This window comes from Protobothrops mucrosquamatus, unplaced genomic scaffold, assembly GCF_001527695.2.
Source record: "Protobothrops mucrosquamatus isolate PMUCROS unplaced genomic scaffold, P.Mucros_1.0 scaffold2966, whole genome shotgun sequence".
NCBI lineage: Eukaryota > Metazoa > Chordata > Lepidosauria > Squamata > Viperidae > Protobothrops > Protobothrops mucrosquamatus.
This window is the reverse complement of record NW_015388987.1, coordinates 85,795-109,505: the sequence shown is the minus strand read 5'-3', so window position 1 is coordinate 109,505 and position 23,711 is coordinate 85,795. Positions and strand designations below refer to the sequence as shown.

General features: G+C 38.4%; 1 protein-coding gene and 1 long non-coding RNA gene across 2 annotated transcripts in view; one reads left to right on the top strand and one right to left on the bottom strand.

Annotated features, from left to right (window-relative positions):
* The first annotated feature begins 8,966 nt into the window (after window positions 1-8,966).
* On the top strand, window positions 8,967-17,256 carry LOC107296763 (leucine-rich repeat-containing protein 1). Its single transcript, XM_015826117.1, has 4 exons — window positions 8,967-9,293; window positions 11,598-11,770; window positions 12,917-13,053; window positions 16,056-17,256. Exons 1-4 carry the CDS (start codon window positions 9,115-9,117, stop codon window positions 16,212-16,214), a joined length of 648 nt encoding a protein of 215 aa, XP_015681603.1. The 5' UTR covers window positions 8,967-9,114; the 3' UTR covers window positions 16,215-17,256.
* Window positions 11,515-23,711, bottom strand: part of LOC107296764 — a 43,424-nt gene continuing 31,227 nt past the window's right edge. Inside the window, exon 2 of the long non-coding RNA XR_001549102.1 lies at window positions 11,515-11,701. This is a non-coding gene — a long non-coding RNA (uncharacterized LOC107296764). The remainder of the gene's footprint in view (window positions 11,702-23,711) is intronic.

Here is a 23,711-nt window from a genome sequence, read left to right as displayed (position 1 = left end):
TTAATTAGATAAAGCAAAACAAATTGTCCTCTTAGCTGGAGACAGATAAGACATGATTATAGAATTGTCTAGTTTGAGTAGTTTTAGTCTTTTGTTGACACAATGAATGCCTTTAGTTGTTAACTGAGAAACATCATGGAGGGAGAAGTAACAGAATAACAGAGTTGGGAGGGACCTTAGAGGTCTTCTAGTCCAACCCCCTGCTCAAGCAGGAAACCCTATACCATTTCAGACAAATAGTTGTCCAATCTCTTCTTAAAAACCTCCAGTGATGGAGTAGCCAAAGATAAAACATGCACACCAAACCTCACAGAATAACTAGATAGATGATATAATGCAAAGGATAACTGTAGGGTGGAGTCAGATAATTGTTTTGTTGCAGAAGGAGAAAATAATGAGTAATGCCAACTTTATATACATATGCTATACACCACTTTGTATGTAATATGTAGATTTTATTTACAGGTAATCCTCGACTTATAACTATTCGTTTAGTGACGGTTCAAATGGTACCGAAAAATGACTGTTTTTCACACTTATGGGAAAGCTATTGCAGCACCCACATGGTCATATGGTCAAAATTCAGAGGCTTGGCAACTGGCATGTGTTTATGACGGTTGCAGTGTCCTGGGATCATGTGATCACCTTTTGCCGCCTTCTGTCAGCAAAATCAATGGGGAAGCCAGATTCACTTAACAACCGTGACACTAACTTAACAACTGCAGTGATTCACTTAACAACTGCCAAGAAAGGTTGTAAAATGGGGCAAAATTCACTTAACAACTCTCTCGCTTGACAATGGAAATTTTGGGCTCAGTGGTAGTCATAAGTATGTACTAGTATACAGGTAGTCCTCGATTTATGACCACCATTGAGCCCATTGAGCTAAGCAAATGTGGTACAGGTAGTGCTCGACTTACAACGATTCATTTAGTGACCGTTCAAAGTTACGACACTGAAAAAAGGGACTGACCGTTTTTCATCCTCGCAACCATTGCAGCATCCCCATGGTCACGTGATCAAAATTCAGATGCTTCGCAACCGACTCATATTTATGACCGTTGTAGAATCCCAGGGTCATGTGATCACCTTTTGTCACCTTCTGACAAGCAAAGTCAACGGGGAAGCCAGATTCACTTAACAACTGTGGCAAGGAAGGTCATAAAATGGGGGCGGGGGGGAATTCACTTAATTGTCTCGCTTAGCAACAGAAATGTCGGGCTCAGTTGTCATTGTAAGTTGAGGACTACATCACCCAAGGTGGGGTTTTTTTACCTAATCTGTGGGGCTTCAGAACAGGCACCAAGGAAGCATTGCAGCAGCTGGTAATAATGTAAGTCTGGTTCAATTTCTGAGCCTTTCTGCTTTGTCATGGGATGTCACAAACACCCACTCCATGTGCCATTATGCTATAGTTTGGTCGCTGCAAATGCTTCACTAATTCTGTTAAAAGTCAAATTTTATTCAGGGGTAGGCAACCTTGGCTCTTTTATGACTCGTGGACTTCAACTCCCAGAATTCCTGAGCCATAAAAGAGCCAAGGTTGCCTACCCCTGCACTAGAAAGATCCCTCTTAAAATGTCATAACTGGCTGTCTCAGAGTTTGAAATTCCATTTATATGTCTGGTGTTACATATATCAGCTATTCAGGCTTCTTTATTGTTAATCGTAGTCATCAGTGCTATTTTAAAAAAAAACGGACTCTATAGTGCTGGGTGCAATACAACAAATGTGAATTTTCACTGTAAAAGTATTGAGATAGAAATCTGGTAAAACTCCAGACCAAAGAGATCCAGCAGATGGTATGTTTAGGTTGCTCTAATTCAGGGGTGGGGAACTATGGCCCTTTTATGACTTGTGGACTTTCAGCTGAGCCAACCGTGGAATTCTGGGAGTTGAAGTCCACAAGTCACTAACAGGCCACAGTTCCCCACCTCTGCTCTAACTAAAAATGATTCTAGAAACGAGACTGGCTTTGGGGTAGAATTCAGCAGGCAGTTACATTCCATAAAGGAATATCAGTTTATTTTATTCCTGCCTGTTTGAAATCTCAGTAGAAAGTGAGGGCTGGTTCATCCATACAAATGTGTGCAGTTCCTTATTTTATCACTCTGCTGAGCAGTTGATAAGAGTGGGAATTGCTTTTCATAAGATCCTGTTGGATGTGCTGTATTACAGTGATAATGAAAGTCATAATGCTTGGTCTTTGAGTCCTGCTTTATGTCTACAAGTTTGTTTTCTGTTTCCCTTAATGGGCTTCTCGATCTATAAATACACTCTTGCTCCCTTTTCTGATGTATTAAAATTTTTTATCCTGCCTTTATTATTTTTATAAATAACTCAAGGCAGCGAACATATCTAACACTCCTTCCTTTCCTTCACCGACTTTCCCCACAACAACAATCCTTGAGATGGGATGGGCTGAGAGAGAGTGACTGGCTTAGGTGGGATTAGAACTCACCGTCTCCTGGATTCTAGTCTGGTGTCTAGAACCACTGGACATGACTGGCTCTTTTATAAAGGGTATAACTCTGCTAATAAACCTGTATTGTTGTTATGGCATACTTAAAATTTCCTAGTTTGTCCAGCCACTGTATGCTCAGTTCTGAACTCTAGTAATTGTCATACTTGAAAATTGCAAACAATGCAGAATTTTCTGGATTTAGAGAACTCCCTAATTATATTTCTCTCAGTTAGGCTCTCCTAAAAATTCAATCACAAAACAGTTATCTTTGCCTTCTTTGTGATTGTCGCAGAGCTCAAATTACTCTTCCAATTGGACGAATTATTTTCATCAGAACCATTTTGAATTCAAAGTTACAAAATGAATTTAAAAGAATTGTTTTGCCCACCTTCAAAATCCTAACTCTTCACCTCATAGCGCCAAGTAAGTTTCTTGCATATCAGGATCAAAATTTTGTTGCACTTGGGATTTATTTGTCTGGCAAGTGTTCTGTAAATATATTAAACATTAAAATTTGTTTTGTAAAAGGAGAGCGAAATGTGTTACAACGAAGGCTTACAGTTCCATGTTGACACTTTACTTTTGGGGCTATAGAAATAACTAGGCAGAACTGCATAGTATCATTTAGTTTGTACCCATGCAGTTAGGGTTTTAATAGGCTGATGTTCAAGATGCACCATGTGTATGCAGGTACTAAATATCTGGTGAGCGGTCTGCTCTGCTTAGCTAAGTTTCACATAATATAAGAAATACAGATAATCCTTAAGCCATGTCTGTATGTCAGTTTATTATATCCATTTGTAAAGAAAGGGTGCCAAACAGCCATAAGCAAGGGGTCAAGGACTTAGAAACTCTGCAGAATGCACGCAGAAATGATTTGGGCAACCGGTCGAGTCTGACCCACAGTTAGGGAACACTGTAGCATTTTGGATTGGTATATAATTGTGGCAAGACTAACTTTTAATATATTGCGAGTTTTATTGAATTATACGTGGCTGATGTCTTTACAGCATTAAGGGAGGTACACCTTTACTTCATTTTGCAAACATTAAATTAACGAAAATACTGTGTTCTCTTGTCATTTTGTGTGTGTGTGTGTGTGTGTGTGTGTGTGCGAGCATGCGTGTGCGGGGGAATGGCATTGTGCAGACTGTGTGTACAGTACAGTGCTCTGTGTTAAATCAAACAATTGTATCTTGTGTTTTTCTTAATTGTTAGCTGCTTGGAAATTTGAGTCAGGTAATTCTTGTCACTGTAAGTACTGCTCAGCCCACAGTTTTCACCAGCTCCCTTCATCTGACTGCTTTCAATGCATGATGATTCAAATTGGCTGACTCCACCACTGCACTTTCATTGCCCCCCCCCCAAATGTTGAATTTCCTAGCTTAAGAGAGAAGATGCTTTTCAAAAGGCTGCATGGCCAGGTTCATCCTGCTTATGTCCCTGAGGCACAGCTGTTCAAAGCAAACCACTCCTTGTGCACAATAAGGAATCATCTAACATTCACTAACCAGGATAATTGTGTGCAGTTGTTTTTTTCTTTTTAATTTTAGATGTATTTTAGTTAGACCAGTACAATATTTTTGTTGTTTACCTCCTGCAAACCCACAGAGCACTTCCAGAAATTTAGTGCATGGTTTCTCATTTTTAATAATAATCCACGACTTGAAAAGTATACAATGATCTTGCTGTTGCTCCCATTCTTAACTCCTTGCATGAAAATAGGAAAGTGTACCTGTTCATAATGGAAGGAAATATGAAAATATTTGTTGGTACCATTTTACATAAATGTTAAACTGTGATGGAAAGTATAGTGCTTAGAATGGCTATTGAAAAGAATTTCATTTATAAAGGTAAATAGATCAAAATAGGTTTAGTTGAATTGGCGTCAACAGCTAGGTATCATTTATTCAGGAATTTAGAATTGTATTTAATTGGATTTAAATATAGCAATGTATTTTTTACTTTTACAAGCATGACTTAAAGGTGACTTTAGAACAGCTTGCTGATAAAAGAATTGTGTCCAATTTTAAGGAGTTCAGTTCCTTTTTAAACCAATGTTTTAACATTTGTGGGAAATAATGGTAGAATTTTTTTATTCACTAAAATGGGTATTTGATAGAAATGCCACCCATATTGTGCATCTTATAAGGGGAAATGCAATTGCATTTGTCATAGCATGCTAGCCATCTTAAATTAGATTTTCAGCTGTGGATTTAGGAAACTTTATGGTTCTCTGTTCAACATTCATAGTGTTAGCTATATCTTAAATTTCAGACAGAAGACAGATTTCAAAGAAGACAGAATCACAGTAAATTAAAAATATTTTTCAATCTATATGCAGTAACCTAGAATAAACACTATTTTTATTTTGGTAGAGATTTTCTAAAAGAATTACTTGTTAAAAGAAAACTTTTTAGAATTGCTGACTTGTTAATAAATCAATTTGATTTGGTATAATTTAGACCAGGGGTAGTCAACCTTGGCTCTTTTATGACTCGTGGACTTCAACTCCCAGAATTCCTGAGCCAGCACAGCTGGCTCAGGAATTCTGGGAGTTGAAGTCCACGAGTCATAAAAGAGCCAAGGTTGACTACCCCTGATTTAGACCATACCTAGTAAGCTAGGTATTTTCTTCTTTCTGTTTTATGGCAGTTATGTTGGAGGTTTGGGGTATTAAATATCATATAAAAGTCTAAGAACTCAGTTTGTCTTAATCCATTAATTGAAGTGTCTTCAATTAATGCATGATGCAAATGGCAAACCTGCAGGAAACGTATGTCTTTGTATTTTAAATACTTACACTGGAGAGAACTGAAGAGACCAAGGCGGTGTCAAACTGGTGGCCCACGAGCAGGATGCGTCCTGCACAGGCCACATCCACCCTGGCTCCGCAAAGGCAAAAAAATCACGATATGTCACGATATGTCGCGTGATGCGATCGAGTTTGACACGAATAGGTCTGTCTATTGTATTTTAATGCTGAAGTGGCACCACTCGCAATGCATTCCTTAGCATTTGATCTATGTTCACACATGGGAGGAAAAATGGGATTTGGGAGCTGAATATGAAACAGTGGCAGAATAATTATTATAAGATCTACCATTGTTAGAGCAGTGCAGTGATCTGGATTGAAAAGGGAAAAGGTGATTTGGAGTGTGTACAGGTACTCACACCTGTTGCAACCCCTTAAAGAAGCAGTATTTTTTTCTGAGCTTACATGTGCAAAGACATTTATCTCTGTGATTTCTACATTGCTTTAGTCCAGGGGTAGGCAATCTTGGCTCTTTTATGACTCGTGGACTTCAACTCCCAGAATTCCTGAGCCAGCTGGCTCAGGAATTCTGGGAGTTGAAGTCCACGAGTCATAAAAGAGCCAAGGTTGGCTACCCCTGCTTTAGTCTAACTGGCCCTAATTAACTTACAAAGAAAACAAAATAAATTGTGTCACTATTTACAATATATTCCTATGGCACCTTCTTGTTCTCTGGGGAGAAATTTCATTTCTTCTGAAATCTTCTTTTAAAAAAGCAAGCTTCAAAAATACAAGAAAAGTGACAATCTCACCACCAGGGGCGAGCTGTTTTGCAGATTTTCAGCTGTGGAATTAGGAAGTTATGTAGTTATAAGCTCAACATGCATAGTGTTAGAGCTACATTAAATTTCAAGCAGAAGACATTGATTTATCACAGTAAATTAAAAATATTTTTCAATCTATATATAGTTTGCATGCCCCATAAGAATAAACCGAGGATGACTGTTGGAAGGCTCTGTCTATCTTGAAATTGATATATATATCTATATAAATAAAAATGTAAATGTTCGTTTGTTCAAAATCTTAAATCTCCGAAAGTTCTTCACCGATTGCTTTGAAATTTTGACACAACGTTGCATTCGAATACGCGCGTGTTTTTATATACCTACATTATATAGATGTCACACTTGTGACAGGTAAAAACATGCTTTTTTTGAAAAACAGCGCCATCTGTTGGAACTAAAAGCAACACACGCTACGATTTTATGATTCCATTTCAATGATTCCGATTTACAATCCATTTACGATTTCCAAATTTCCAATTTTACGATTCCATTTCAATGTTTCCAATTGCAAAAATATTGTATACCCACAAGCATTGTGAAATTAAACATATTACGAACGTGTGCTTTCTCTTTTCTTTCTTTTCCATTTAACCAGACTGAGCCACAGCAACGCGTGGCCGGGTACAGCTAGTATAGATATATAGTTCAAGACACCTCTCTCAAATTTCAAGATAGGCAGAGGCTTCCATCAGTCACCCTCGGTTTATTCTTATGGAGCAAGCAGAGTTTACCCATAATAAGTGGTCTTGAAGATAACTAGGTCTAAAGCCATAAAGCATTTTATAAATAATAATTAGCACCTTGAATTGTATATGGAAACAGACCAGTAACAGGTGCAACCACCAACAAAAGTATATTAGGAAAATCATGGGTCTGACCTGTTATCAAATAGGCAGCTTCATCTATAGTGAATTATAGTACTCTGGCTAAGAGAAAACAGTGACAGAAGTAATACCTCATGTTTTAGAGAAGATCACACCTGGTGCACCAATTATAATAAATAGGTGAAAGCTTATCTGGCAACAGCTCCCACCTGTTCTTTAGGTGTGAGTCTAGGGACATGACTAGACTGTAGGGCTGCTCTCTCGGTGGGAGCACACCCCATCCAAACGCAAGTTTGTTATCATCTTGGAATGAGCTCATTTCTCAGTTAACAGGCAGTCCACCTTGCTTGCATTCAATTTAAGCCTGTTTTTTTTCCACCTGAACGCTACAACCTCCAAGCACTGGTCAGGTCTGCTACTGCAACTCCAGTTCAGCTTCAAGTGGAAATATTCAACTAGGTATTACCCACACACTAATGATACTTTATACTCTGCTAGTAGATGACCTCTCCTAGTGGCTTCATACATATTAAACTAAATAGGGAGGAATGCTGAGTTCTGGAGCACCTCATGTCAGACCACCCTCCTTGTAATTTAGGCCAGTGTTTCTCAACCTTGGAAATTTTAAGATGTGTGGACTTCGATTCCCAGAATTCCCCACCCCAGAATATAGTTAGAAGGAAAGATTACCAAGCAAGAATCCTGGTGAGCACTTTTGAAATGAAAATCCTATATCAGTGGTGGCGAACCTATGGCACGGGTGCCAGAGGTGGCACTCGGAGCCCACTCTGTGGGCACACGTGCCGTTGCCTCAGCCTTGCCTCCCCCCGCAGCCCCCTCCTCACCGGCAGCTCCCCTGGAGGAGAGTCGCCCCTGAACATGGCCCACGCGGAGCAGCACAGCCAAGGACATGGTAGCCAGGCAGCATAGACAAGACTCTGCCCTCATGCCCCATCACGCACAGTTGATGCTGCGGGGCGCAGGCAGAGGGCATGGCTGCCATGGGCTGCTGGGCTGCCTGGGTGATCTGCGCGGGCCCTGGAGGCTGTGAGTGGCCCTATGGGCAGGCGGGGTGGGGGCGGGGCAGGGGGTAGAGTGGGGGCAGGGCCAGTTTTTGGGCACTCGGTCGCTAAAAGGTTCGCCATCACTGTCCTATATAGATGTAATTTAGGGCTATAAAATTGTCTGTTCCTTCAACTTTTTCAGTATAGGTGGCTAGAAGCTTGATTCCTTTGTGAAGGTGGGACTGTCTGCATCTCTATTTTAATAACTTTCAGCCCTTTTGCCAACTTGAGAAGCAAAATTCACATATCCCCCCCCTCATAATAACTAATTGGAATTGCCCAGTTAGGAAATAGTGGAATTGTCACAACATGGTTTCCCCTAATCTCAGCCCTCAAAGGCAAATCAGAAAGTGTAATAGTAACCCTGAAGACCACTGAGAGGGGAACACCATTTAAGTGCCATCATAGTTTTTCCACAAGAATAAGCAGGGGTTTTTTTGAATTTCTAACTGGTATATGCTCCCCCATCCCCTAAATCATTTTCCCCATTTAAGTCCAGATTGCCTCATAGCTCTAATATTACATTTAGAGTACAATCTTATGTGCAGTATGTTAGAAATATATTGAGTTCAATAGCTTTTTCCTTACTAATTGTGTAGGGTTAATGCCTCATTGTAATTATTTTAATATCAGACCAAACTTAGTTGAAACATCCTATTAAATGGTTATTCAAGAACTAAATTATACATTGATGCTAATGCATAGCATTTTTTCTTACTTGAATGTAAGGAGTGGAACCATAATATGTATTTATTTATTTGCTAGATTTATATCCTGCTTTTCCTTGAGGTCAGATCAGTGTACAAAAGGATCTCCCTTCATTTTATCCTTATAACAACAATTTCTATTTAATAAGCTGGGCTGAGAGATGATGATTAGCCCAGTTTCCCCTTATCCTGACTAAGAATCTTTCCAATCCTAGTGTAGCCCCTTTAATTGCTATATTACACTGCCTACCACACTGCCTAATTCGTGTTTTTAAACCCTTTTGTTACTTATTATTATGTGGTCCATTCTTCTCCATATCTGCAATTTGATCTTGGGATTCTGTTTTAAGATCTCCTAAGATTGCTGTTTCAGTGAAATGTTGCACAAACATTATCCTAGTTACCAAGTATCACCTTCACTTGTAGTAATTTGCTACAGTATGTAGCGAGTTTACATGATTTGCCTAATATGTCACACTGCAGCAGTAATTCACTCTCCTTTTCTTTCTGTAAAACAGATTGGTGGGTGTTGCAGCTTAAATGTATTTTCAGTACGGGACAATCAGTTATCTAGGATTCCACCGGAGATATCGCAGGCCACAGAGCTCCATGTTCTTGATGTAGCTGGAAACAGGCAAGTGTGTTCATATTTGCTCTAAATTCATTTTGTAGTGGATTTGAACTGACAGATTTCTTAATATTCTTCCTGTGGGAAATGGTGGACTGGGGGACAAATACTTCGTAATCTGGTGTCAAAGGATGGCCCCAGTTAAGTTAAAGCAATGTTGACTGGTGAATCAAGTTCACTGGATTATTGATAGCCACACAGAATGGTAATAAAAATTGTATTCTCAAAAAAACAGAGGTGTTATGCTCTTGTCTCTGGGAGAATGTTTTAGACTAGGGATGTAGTGGGTCTCTCTCTTGTTCACTTAGCGGTTCAGTTCATCACCTTTCCTGTTCAGATAAATTCCCTCTGAGGCTCCCTTTATGAACCTTCCAAGGGTTCTGTTCTAATTAGATTTTTAAAAACAGACACACATTTTCCTTTGGAGAAGAAAAATAAGTACTCCAAGTTTTACCATAACTATTTCAGTAATATCAGGAACCTCATGTGACCAAATGTCTTCAATTAAAAAAAAACTCCTTCTAAGTCTAGTCCAGTGGTGGTGAACCTATGGCACGCGTGCCAGAGGTGGCACGTGGAGTCCTCTCTGTGGGCACGCGCCATCGCCCCAGCACACGTGGTCTCTAAAAGTTTGCCATCACTGGCCTAAGGCCAGCTAGCCTGGAGCCGCCATTGGGGAGCCCACCATCCCACCCGCCAGAGACCCCCTGGATCTCCCCCAACCCTGCCCGGCTCCCACGGATGTCCCTCCCCATAAGCAACATCAAGGTGGCCATGCCCACCCCAGCCATGCCTACCCAATCTGCCATGACTACTGCAGCCACACCCATCCAGTGGCCACGCCCACCCAGTCTGCCAAGCCCACTGTAGCTGCACCTGCCGAGTGGGCCACACCCACCCGGCACCCGGCGATACATAAGTGGGTTTTGGGTTGCAGTTTGGGCACTCGGTCTCTAAAAGGTTTGCCATCAATGCTCTAGCATTCTGTGGTATTCTCTCCTCCAAGTACTAACCAATTTAGCATTAGCAATAGCATTTAGACTTATATACCACGCCATAATACTTTATAACACTCACTGGGTGATTTACAATGAATATTGCCCCCAACAAACTGGGTCCTCATTTTACCAACCTCAAAATGATGGAAGGCAGAGTCAACCTTGAGTCCCATCAGGATCAAACTCCAGGCTGTGGGGAGAGTTTGCTTGCTATACTGTACTTTAATCACTGCACTACCAGAGTTTAGTTTTTGACATCAGCTAAATGGGTCTAGGTCAGGGGTAGGCAACCTTGGCTCTTTTATGACTCGTGGACTTCAGCTCCCAGAATTCCTGAGCCAGCATGGCTGGCTCAGGAATTCTGGGAGCTGACGTCCACGAGTCATAAAAGAGCCAAGGTTGCCTACCCCTGGTCTAGGTGTTGTCACAACAATTATTTGGAGGTCTGTATATTGAAACAGATAAAATACAGCTGATGATCTGGATGGAGTTTGGAAAACCTAAGAATGGCTGAGTTTGCTTGGTACTTGGAGGGACATTCCTAGGAATGCCAAGGCCCTAGATGAGATTTGAAAGTTGTGGAGGAAGACATCCCAGAAGACACTGGCAAAGCTCTTCTTTTCTGCCAAGAGAACTTCATTGACATGATCATATAGTTGCCAGGAGCTTGACTTGAGGGAATCTTTGCCTTTTGATTGTGATAGATTGTGGGATTCTGTGCTGTTATAAGAATAGGATAAGCTTTAGTCATTTGGCCTGAAGCAGTTCAGTTTTTTGCATCTGCATTGTTCGGGTCTAATAAAACAGCACTTAATACAGAATGTACTTCTTTTTATCCTCCACTAATTCAAATTCTCAGAACGACAATGTACAAAATGCATGAAATATGAATTGGGGGGCGATTAAGGGGTAGAAAAACAATCCTGCACCCAAAGAAATACAATGTTTGGTGCTAAACAATGTGATATGTAAATGCCAAGTTCTTTCCTGGGCACACAGTATGTTTCTTATTTATTCTGAACAATGCAGTAAATCTGTATTTAACTTGGAACACCTGATATCTTCCAAACTTTAGCATCACTATGTAGCTAAATTTCTATGGCACTGCAAGGGGTATATTTGCCAGGGGACTCTATTGTGTATATTATAACCTGGACCTTGAAATATGTTCTCTTTTCTTTCCAAAAGGGGACAGTGGGTTATTTTCTTTATAGCACAAACAACAAATATGCTGCAAACTTCTTTAATGCTTTGCTTTGTTCTGCATAGTTGGATAAGAAATCTTAAAGCAATTCCTTGTTTTCTCCATTAGGTTGATACATCTTCCCATGTCGCTGACTAGCTTGAAGCTGAAAGCTTTGTGGTTGTCTGATAACCAGTCTCAGCCTTTGCTTACCTTCCAGACAGACACAGACCCTGAAATGGGAGAAAAAATTTTAACATGTGTTTTACTTCCTCAATTGCCTTCTGAGCCTAGTTGCCAAGGTAAACATTTTTTGAGATCATCTTCATGGGAAGCAAAGATGGCTTTTGTCTGCATAAGGAGAAAAAAAAAGTCAGTTCCCTTTTGTAACAAGCAGCGTGGACATATATAAAATATTTTAAATGTACAAATTATGAAAGATGCTAATGATGTGGAAACCGTTAGTTATAATTACATAATACTGAAGACACCAACAAGTAAGGAGGAGGTTCTTTTATTATAGAAACAAGGGCCTCAGATCTCTCCGACTTCCCTTAAGCAAGAATAGGAATATATTTTCTTCATTATATTCTTGTTTGTTACATCAAACTGATAAATCACTTGGTTTTGAAGAAATGACATGTATACCTATCAAACACCCCTAAACCCCTTTCCATTGACCTACATTCCACATACAGGTGCCATTTTAATAATAATAATAGAATAATATTATGGAATAACAGAGTTGTAAGGGACCTTGCAGGGCTTCTAGTCTCTGCTCAAGTAGGAGACCCTATACCATTCTGGACAAATGGCTGTCCAGTCATTCCACTGATTAATTGTTCTCAGTGTCAGGAAATTTCTCCTTAGTTTTAGCTGGGATTTCTCTTTAATGAGCGTCCACCCTTTGCTTCTTGTCCTATCCGCAGGTGCTTTGGAGAATAAGTTGACTCCCTCTTCTCTGTGACTGTCCCTTAAGTACTGGTACAGCTATCATGTCACCCCTAGTCCTTTTTGTTGTTAGACTAGGCATACCTAATTCCCTCAATTGTTCATCATATGGTTTAGCCGCCATCTTTCAATGTTTGAATGTTTGAAATGTACAGGTATCTGCCAATGAACTCACTATGAATCTGGATGGTTAATCAATTTTAATCATTTCTTACACTGAAAATCTGCATCATTTAAACAAAAGAAAATGGAGCTTATTGACATGCAAATATATGCTTTTTATTTCGCTAAAAAAAAGTTTCACGAAATGAAAGGTTACTAAACACGGAGAGTTTAGCCAATGAAAAATAATCTAATAGACTTGGCATCTCAAGTGAATGTTGAATGTTATTTTCAAATAGTTTTCAATAAAAACTTGGCATCCAAGCTTCAATACACAGTAACATTAACCTGTGACATACACATCTGCTGTCTCTACTTGTCTGCTGTCATAATAGATAACCTTCCCCGGTGTGGTGCATTGGAGAACTTGGTAAATGAAATGTCAGATGAAACGTGGAATGAACGGGCAGTAAACAGAGTCAGTGCAATTCGCTTCTTAGATGATGAAAAAGATGAAGAAGACAATGAAATGGTGAGTTTTCTCAGGAAGCAAATGCAAAATGATGGGTGCTGGAATAGTTGGGTGCTGATAGTCTTGGAATAACGTTCACAACAGCAGTAGACTGTATTACATACAATTTGTAGTCCCAATCTGTTGTTGTTTTTTCAAATCAAAGCTATTTTGTTTGAATAACATGACTGTGTGCTAGTTTTCTCTTCTTTTTGCTTCTTTGATGAGGAGGAGATTTGATTTTTTTCCCCCTAAAGCCAAAAGAGAGGTGTGAATTCTTATGAGAGGTGCGAAGTTTTGTGTTTTAGGCAATGACTTCTGGGAGATTTCCACTGGTCTTTTGGCTACATCCACCTCCACCACCACCACCACCATCACCATTACATCCATCTCTCTGCTGTCCCTTCCATTGTCCCTCCTTCATTTCATAACCATTTGCACTGATGCCTGAAACCTTTGAGCCACCAGGAAGAGTTTGGTATCCTGTTCAAATGAAGGAGAGTCTGGTGGGAGCATCTGTCACTGTTCTTATGAGACCTCTGTTGAAACACACGCAGTGCACACTCACATTCAGTGAACTTCTGAAGGAAGTTCAAATGTCAAGCAGCAACCAATCATGTTTCCAAATTGTGACTGTGTGATAGAAGAGTTTGTGTGGCACACAGACGTAAGATATTCTTAGGTCTAAACTTAAGCCAATACTTTGGCTTAGTTTGTTGTGTAAACCAGGCTTTCAATTTATTAATAAATTGAAACATATGTAGCTCGGTCTTAGGAACCCAACCAATGGTTAAGAAAACAATTTAGCACATTGTATAAACCAAGCTAGCATCTGAAATGAAGTGTAGCATGAGACTAAAATAAATTTAAATATACATAGCAAAGGAATGTTCCTGTTTTGAAAATTCAACATATTTTCAGTTAAAGAGATTTTAGTTTTATAATTAATTAAAGAAGTCAAAAAATATTTTACACATTCTTACCTTAATTAATTTTTGAAAAAAAAATAAAATACAAAACAGAAAACTAAACAAAACAAAAACAACATTCAACCCTGAAACAACAAAAACGAAAACAATGTTTGTTTTTCTGTTTTGTATTTTACTTTTTATTATAAAATAATAATAATAATAATAATAATAATAATAATGGAAAATTAATTGTTTAAAACAATTTCTGCCTACTTCAGTTTTCATCCTCCCCTAATCAATAAGGCTGATTAAAATGTGCATTTTTATATAAACACTATCCTATTGTCAATCAGTGTTGCTAGGATTCATTCATTTAATTTCATTAAAACTTGTCAAATTTTAAGCACCATATAGATTAACACTATGTTTAGTATTTATAAAATATATTAGCAATATATTATTAAACTAAGCTTTTTAGACCTTATGTATATAGTAAAATACAACTTACAACAATCTTGGTTGGTTGTATAATTATAGCAAGTGGTTGTTGAAATCACATAATCATTTCAGAGCAAATTTAACTGGCATTATAAAAAGACTAATATTAATGGTATAATAGGGGCTCCACAATGGGTGATTTTCTTTTAAACATTGGTAAAAATACAATATTTCCTACCATATAATGTTGTGGGGCGCACTGAAAATTGTTTTGCATTCCAGAAGTCTCAGGGTTATTACAGTAATGTAAGGTTATTTTCTTATCTTTCAGTTACTTAATTACTGTGGCTTATGAGACAAGATATTACAGTATAATTCTTGTATGCTTGTTGATCTGGCTATTCACATATGAGAATTTGCAACTATGGGTACTGGCATTTCTGGTTTATTTCCCAGAATCCATGTTATAAAGTTCTGAAGAGCAGATGCATCTTGAAATACTGATATATAGCATCTTAAGCATATATCCACAACATTTAGATGCACATCTTTTCTTCAGCTATAAATATCATTGGCATAATTGGCAGGTTAAGCATGAATAGAGCTGAATAATCATCTATAATTTCTGGAGATAAATCAGACCGAGATCTCAAGTTATTGTTAAAAGAGCCCAAGTAAAATAATCAGAATATCCGATTGTGCTACTTTTTAATGACCAGTAATGCTTCACAATGGGACAGCATACTGTTGGGCAATGTAATTAAAAACCACAGTTTTCTTCTAGTCTTCATATATTTTCCTGAAGCATCAGATTCTCGAATTATGGCATAAATCTCTTTTTAAAACTTTTGTATTTCAAATCAATTTGCAATATTTTTCGTGGCAGAATCTGTTGCTCAAGAAAAGAAGTTTTCTATTCTTGGTGAGGTACGAATATTCTTTTGAAAGCAGTATAGGTAACTATATGAAATCCATATGCTAAAAAAAAGGTGTAGTACTGTCATTTTTATAAATACTTAAACTGGGAATGGTAAACTAAATGATAGCAACTAGTCAAGACATTTAATCTAAGAACAATTAAGTTAATATTAATCCTCATAACCAGTGCTGATAACAAGTTAGTTATGTGCATTTGTATGACAGGAAGTTCATGAACTTACTAGATAGGAAAGCAACACTTCAGCTTTTTGTATACTAGGTTTGTGCAGCCCATCAGCTTTAACATGGCAAAGGTCCCCTGAGCTTGCTTTGATATTCATGTTGAATCTGTAGGCAACTCCTTAAACACCACCTGTCCTTTCCAGCTGCTTGAAGGATTTGCAGACAGGTGCTTCACGAATCGCTTTGCAGACTCCAAGGCACCTTTGCTATATGTTTTCTCTGTAACACATTTCTTCTGATTTCTTGCCCCGGCTATTACAGCATGAAAATGGTGATTGCCTATGTTTCTATTTCACAATACACCTAACTTTTAATATTGTAGTTCTGGGGATTAGTGTTTTATCTGGTTGTTAGCCGCCCTGAGTCCGCAAGGAGAAGGGCGGGATATAAATTAAATTAATAATAATAATAACTGATAGCTGTTAAAACTTGAAAAGCCATTTTAATGAATAGAGAAATACAGTTTTAAGAAGGCAGACACAAGGAATCATTTACTCCACTGTTTGTTTTTAGCGGACACTCCTAAGGCGAGCCACTCCACACCCTGGGGAATTAAAGAACATGAAAAAGACAGTGGAGAATTTACGGAATGATCTGAATGCTGCTAAAGGACTGGATTCAAACAAAAATGAGGTCAATAATGCCAATGACAGAGTGACCACTTCTGTGTAGAGCCTCACATCCTCCAGGTTGTTGCTCCTGTGTCTTCCCTCCGCTGTCAAAATATTACCGTTGCATCCTGGAAATGCCATCTATTCAACCCTCATATGTCTTTGATCGGCGATCCAACTCATCTTGTCCTTGTGTCATTTCTTGGGAAGGTGCTTCTCAGCGGAAGAAAAGTGCCTGACTTCATTCCAAGCATTTGAACACAGCGCAAGTGCACTGAGCAAAGTTCTTTGCTGTCATGTCTCCCATTTGTCTGTCAGTGATTTTCCATTGTTGTCATTTCCATAAATGTTAAGCTGTTGGTTTCTGGGTTTTTGGATAAGGGAAATACACTATTACAGAACCTCGGTCGGTTTTCTACTAAGATATTCTCCTCAAATCCCTTCATGGCTGAACTATTTATATGGCTGCTTGACTTATCATGAAAAGAACTAGTTATATGGAGAAGTTATACTTTTACTTCCTGGGCAGCTCAGATGATGTAAATTTTATAATTTTGTATAGGAGTTTCATAACAAAAACAAAAATGTTTTTAAAAGAAAAAATTTTAAAAAGTAGATTTTGTTATTCCTATTGGATTAATTCCAAAGATGTACATGATTGTCCTATTGCATGTGCCTTAATTGCAGCCTAAATCAAGCTAAACAGAAAATGTAGTGAGATTAGTTAAAACCAGGGTGCCTCTTTCAATGTGTTATCTTGCAAATAATTAACTTTTACTCTCCTTTACAAAAGTTGTTAAAGGCATCTTTTTTTCTACTATTGTGATGACACGAGATCCTCAAACTCTGCCTTCCTTATGATATGATTCATTGACAATTGTAAAAAAAATATAAGTTTGGCTGCCAATGCATTGCAGTCACTAGAATTTCAGTGCCCATCTTTAACTATACCATCTGTAAACAAGTTTAAAAAAGTGAACAAAATACACAGCAACTAGTGCCTATGTTGTGGAAACAAATGTTATCTGCTATACAGACATGATATTCTCATACGTTTAAAGGTTTTATAGATACATAAGACCTAATAAATACCTTAAGAAACATAATGGCTCAATAACTCTCATTTTACTAGGAAAAAAATCTATTACATTGGATGTTGATTCATTTGAGTTTCACGTAAACCAAAGCTCTTGGCTAACTCCTATGTTATAAAGTTTATAATCATGGCTCAAATTTGTTTTGAAATGTAAGCAACAAAGTCCTAGGGAAGCTAGGAATTTGTTGCTTACATTTAATTTGCTAGATGCTAACGTTTTCAGGCTTAAATAGAATACATGTTCTCTATAAAGTTGTTTTTCATTTTCCAATAACTTAGAAAAAAAATAAGATGACAATTCAGCTTGTGACTGTATTTTGCTTCCTATTTTGGTTGTGACATGTGAAAACTGGCTTACTATTGAATTACTAAATTGGGGGGGAGGGGAAATGGAAAAACCCACAAGCTACCAAATGGCTTTTGTAAACCTTCTATGCAGTTCTCAACACACTAAAACTCTAGATAGTATACTTTACAAAAGATTATAAAATATGATCTAAGTTTTCAAACTCCTATTTAATATGTGAATGTTCAATATATGAAGTGTATCTGGAAAGTGTGTGTGTGTGTTTGTGTGTATGTATGTGAATGTAGTACTTGAGTGTAATTTTAATTTAGGGAAAATACACAAAAAAATCCCAATAACTGAACATGGCTTCAGGTTCTTTGCTTTCTTTCCTCTTTAATTTCCTCTCTGTAAAAGAAATTCCATCAAATTGCCTAAGGGAAACCAAAGTGCATTTTTTTTCTGTAGAGGTTTCTTTTTATAAAACATTGTGAGACCAATAGAGATGAATTTAAAATATTTAGATGAATTAAAAATATACTTACAAAGAAAGCTATAAACAGGTCTGCATATGGTTAGTGCTCCATATGTTCTTTTGATGTTTTAAGAGCTTGCTGCAAATACTTGCAACTTCTCTGCTAATAAATATGAATCATATATAGCAGTTTTTTCTTCATATTTTGCTGATTTTAATGAAACTAAAACCCGTGAATGCCCAACTTTGAGCTGCGTGATCAGTTTCTTCATTTGAATGGACTCCTACGAGGTCATCCTCAAAAGCACAAATTTAAATAAATGGTCAAGTCAGGTAAAAGTAAATTGGGGCATCGTTTAAAAGATTCAGAAAAGGACATTCAACCATAACTGGGCTAGAATCAAGTGGTCAGGAGAACCTCACTATAAACATATATATATATATATACACAATTATATATATACAATTGTCTTATCTTACAATTCCATAGCAAGTTTTTCCCCATTGTCTGCCTCCTCACTAATGGCTGAATTATGGCTAAATGTATATGGAAAATGCTCAGTCATCCAGGTCATGGTTGTCCTAAAGGAGCACCTTTGGGACATCATTATGGCTATTCTTCATTGTTCAGGAAAGGCACTTTGGGAATTACAAGAAGGACAATGAGATTAAAAAAAACTTGCCTTCTGGGAACTTGCACATGAAGTATAAATCGTGTTCATTAGGTTTGAAACATGTGAATTGTATCCCTGAAGATTCAGTAACGTAGTTTGCTATTTGATTCAACAAAAGATTAGTTAGTGTTCTATATGAACTTTTCTTTCTTGAGATGGATATATAGGTAGTCCTCAATTTATGACCGTAATTGAGAATGAAACTTCCATAGTGAATCACAAATAGTCATTTTTTGCACTGATTTTGCTTGTTGGAAGCCCTCCCGGGAAGGTCATTAATGGAGATTATGTGACTCTGGGATGCTGCAACTATAATGGATATAGGTATTCTTCAACTTAATGGCCACAACTGAGCCCCCAATTTTTTTTGCTAAGCAAGACAATTGTTAAGTGATTTCTCTCCCCCCATTTTATGACCCTTGTCACAGTTGTTAAGTGAATCACTGCAGTTGTTAATAGCATGTTTGTTAAGTGATCATCTTTTGCAGTGGTGAGATTCAAATATGTGAACAATCGGTTCTCTGTGTGGATGCCGCTTCCGGAAGTCCATTCTGGGCCTGGGCAACAAAAAATTAGCTACCGGTTCTGCCAAAGTGGTGCGAACCGGCTGAATCCTACCACTGATCTTTTGTGACTTTTTGACAAACTTTGCTTGTCAGAAGGTTGCAAAAGGTGCTCACTTGGAACACTGCAACCATCATAAATAGGAACCAGTTGCCAAGCATCTGAATTTTGATCCCGTGGCCACGGGGGTTGCTACAATGGTTTTAACTCTGTAAAATGGTCATAAGTCACTTTTTTCAGAGCTGTTGTAACTTCGAACAGTCACTAAATGAACTGTTGTAAGCCAAGGACTGCCTGTACATGCCAGTTGACAAATGCCCAAATTTTGATCACATGACAGTGAGGATGCTGCAATGATCGTGTGGGTTGCAAGTCTTTTTTTTCAGCCTCATCGTAACTTCAAGCAGCTGTTAAATTAATGGTTGTAAATCAAGGACTACTGGTAATCCTATAATTAAGCCTACAAACTACAAGATAGTATGAAGTAATATGATTGTGAATAATAATTAAATTTTGCAGTTTGTTACATAAACATTTTACGGGTGGCTGTCATTAGCAACTGTCCCTTTTAGTGACCCTTTGCAGTTATGAGAGTGATGAAAAATAACTGTACAACAATCCTTGCATATACAACCTTTACAGCCCTATAAAGCAAAGGAAAGCTGAAGTAAGATCAGAAGCACAGTTGCAATTTCACTTGCTGACTGCTTTTTTTAACAACTGAGTAGCCAGTTGCAACTGTGGTCACTGAACCTGTATATTAAGACGTCTGCCACTTCAGGTGTTGCTCAAATATCCACTGCTTCTGTTCAACAGGCTCATTACAGGAGCTGATGTTTCTTTCTATAAAAGAAATACTTGATTCGTACTACTTAATGCCAGTACTCCCGAATACAGCTCGATGGGGTTTATTTCCTAATTTGGGGTTTTATTTATTTATTTACTCCAGAAGATTATGAACTGAGCTTAATTCTCAAATGTCAGAATTTTCATATGCAGCTCCTGTGCTAGCTAGAGTCTGGTTCCATATTCAACCACATATCTAGGATTATGTGCTGTATATCTTTAAATTCTTGTGTATCAGTCAAGTTAACAAAGATTAAATTGGAAATTTAGGGTCAAACAAAGTCGTCCAAGTGGTTAAAAAGCATTTTTTTTAGAATTCAACATTGTATATTCTCTGTTTCCTTAAAAATAGGCCTGGGTTGGAGCAAGTATTTGGTCAATGGAGCATTGCTCTGAGAACATATGGTCCTAATTTCATGCTGCACTCTCAGGCCATCAGTACCTTTTTCCAAGCAATTTTTGCAAGGCCTTGTATGAACAAGCCATGTCTGTGTCCTTGGCCCCCACATGCACACACAAATGAATTTATTTTTGTGGTTTAGGAGGTAAACGTGCTAAAATCTGAATTTGCAGAGTTGATTATCTGTGAAACCTGAAGAGAGGAACATAAGAAGTCTATCTGTATGTTTGAATCAGTACTAATTCTGAATACAGTATCTTAAATAACTTCATAACAATTGAGCCTGTTATAATCTTTATTTTAAATTATCAAGCAATAAAATGAATATTTTAGAGAGGTGAGTATGCTGTGATGTAAGCAAAAGAAAAAAAACCTAGCAAACTTCTTAAGCTACTATTAGGAACTAAATAGGATACACCTATGCTTATTAACCTTGACTCACATCACTTGTTCACTAATTACCCTGGAACTGAATGTGGTGGAATAAGAGAGGCAGCAAAATCTTTTTTCCCCCCTCTGCTTCACAATAATATTGCTGCCTATTATGGCTTTTCCAGCTGCTTCACAGCTTCTGATGTTCCTGGTAATTAAAAACATTGACAATCTTAAGCAAAACTTAAGGAATAAGAGAAAGAGTAAATGTAAACACCTCTCTTCTTGTGGCAGTATGCTAATAACTCAACAAATCCATGCAGCAGCCCTAAATTCTATACTTTCAATAGTGATTATAATATTCCAGGATGTAATACTCTGTGAATGGATTATGACACGATTATGACAGGAGATTCATTTCCTTCCTTCCTTCCTTCCTTCCTTCCTTCCTTCCCTCCCTCCCTCCCTTTCTTCCTTCCTTCAGCTGTCCAGAGTGGAGATCATGCCTTGAAGGATTTCCAGCTCTTTAAAAAGTAACAAAACTGCATCCTTTGTTTTTTGCATGGAGGGATGGGCTACCTCTAGACCAGGGTTTCCCAAAGAATGAGGTGTACCTACCTTGGGGAAATGCAGAGTCTGGAGGAGTTTTGAAGAACCTTTTAGTTACATTGTTAGAATAAATCCACCTTTCCCAAAGTTTCCTCGCATTGTTTTCATTGTTCATTTGTGTTCATTCTGGTGTTTTGATTTTTAAGGGACATGTGTACAGTAAGATTACACTAAAGGGAGATATGATGGGACCCCTGCTTTAGAAACTATACCCCAAAATGAATTAAGTGCTAAGCCTTAAAGTTTTTTATTTTGCTTACCTTTTTCTTAGTATAATATATAAATCGGGCAATATAGATTGTAGCCATGTCGGACATATTCAGATCATAACTCCCACTATCATTTTAGAAATTACAAGGGTATTATTTATTTGGTAAATCTCTATAGCCACCCATTTCACATAAACATGGAGGTATGACACTGAGTAGTGTACAAAGTTAAAACCACAAAACAATATGACACACATTTCCTGATAACCTTACCCCTGACTATGGATGACCTCACCCAGTGGTTTCATGTAGTTGTTAAGCAGTATTGAATCCAGTGACACCTCACAATGTAGGGGCCAAGGATGTGATTTCTTGCTCCTGATCAACACTTGAGTGGAATCAGCCATGAAGGAAGAACAGTGATGTCCACCCACAACTTTCACAGCCACTCCACAAGGTCATGCTATACCCAGTGGTACTGAAGGCCTCCATCAGGTCAAGTAGAGCAAGGATGGCTATACTATTCCCCCCCACCATCTCCACATTGTTCCTTCCAGAGGTCATCTGAAAGCATCACCAATGCTGTTTCAGTTCCACATCCAGGCCTGAAACCCAACCGGAAGGGGTCCAGGATAACACGTTTCATTGATGATCCACTAAAACTGCTGAATCACCACTTTCTCAACAATATTGAACATTGGACTCACATAATCAGTTCCAGATGGCTGCAAAATGTCTTCTTGTTTGTAACTTGTTTACTCATACTCTAAATCAGGCGCATCTTGTTTACTCATACTCTAAATCAGACGCATCTAACCCGCAGCCCACAGGCTGTATGCAAACCTGGACAGCTGGGAATGCCGCACAACAAGATTTTAAACTTTTTAACACTATTTACACACACAGACACATTAACTATACTATATAGTTAATGTATATATATATTTTATATACAGCCCAAGACAAAAAGACATGCCTGTTCTAAATATTCTCTAGCTGTTTCAGTGCTGATGGTGCCTTTTTATATCAGATAGTAATATGTAACATTGGCTCAATGAATCCAGGCTGAAAATCCAATCCAATTTAAGTCACTCCAGACCTAATCTAAACTGACTTTTCTTTTTTGATAAAGCAGAATGGATGTTAAAAGAATCATCATACATCTTGAATGAAATGGAGCTAATTGCCAGGGATTCAGGCAAAAGTATCACAAATGAAATACTCACCATTCCCACAAAATGAACTTGTTGCAAGACCAAGGGTACATATAAACGTGGCCAAAAGTATTGTTACCCCTCCCGTTTCCCCCAAGAACTCATTTGCAGTGAAATAAGTTGATAACTGGCACAAGTAAATGACATCCACCATTCTTTGTCGTGTTTTTTGCTCTATAGACCAGGGGTCTTCAAACCTGGCCCTTTCATGACTTGTGGACTTCAACTCCCAGAATTCCTCAGCCAGCCATGCTGGCTGAGGAATTCTGGGAGTTGAAGTCTACAAGTCATAAAAGGGCCAAGTTTGAAGACCCCTGCTATAGACTATGAAAAAAAATGATGAATGCCTTCCATCGTTTATTTGCCATCTAGAGCTTTCTGGAGGCCAAGAATTAGATCAGAGTAAGTTCAAACACATCCACTCTGGTTTGCTAAATTAAAATCCACTCTGAGTTGACTCTGCTCTGCCTTAGGATCTGGGCTTGGCCAATGCAATGCATGTGCCTGTAACATTTCAGCTAAATGGTTATCTCCGAGACCGCCTTCTGCCGCAGATTACCTCTCATCGGCCGATACGCTCCCACAGAGAGGGTCTCCTCAGGGTGCCGTCAGCTAGACAGTGCCGGCTGGCGACCCCCAGGGGGAGGGCCTTCTCGGTTGGAGCCCCCACCCTATGGAACGAACTACCCCCAGAGATCCGGGTGATTCCGGATCTCCCCTCCTTCCGCCGCGCCCTCAAGACATGGCTATTTCAGCTAGCAGGTCTGGCCTAAGGGATATTTTAATCTGGTTTTTTAAAACAATTTTAAAAAG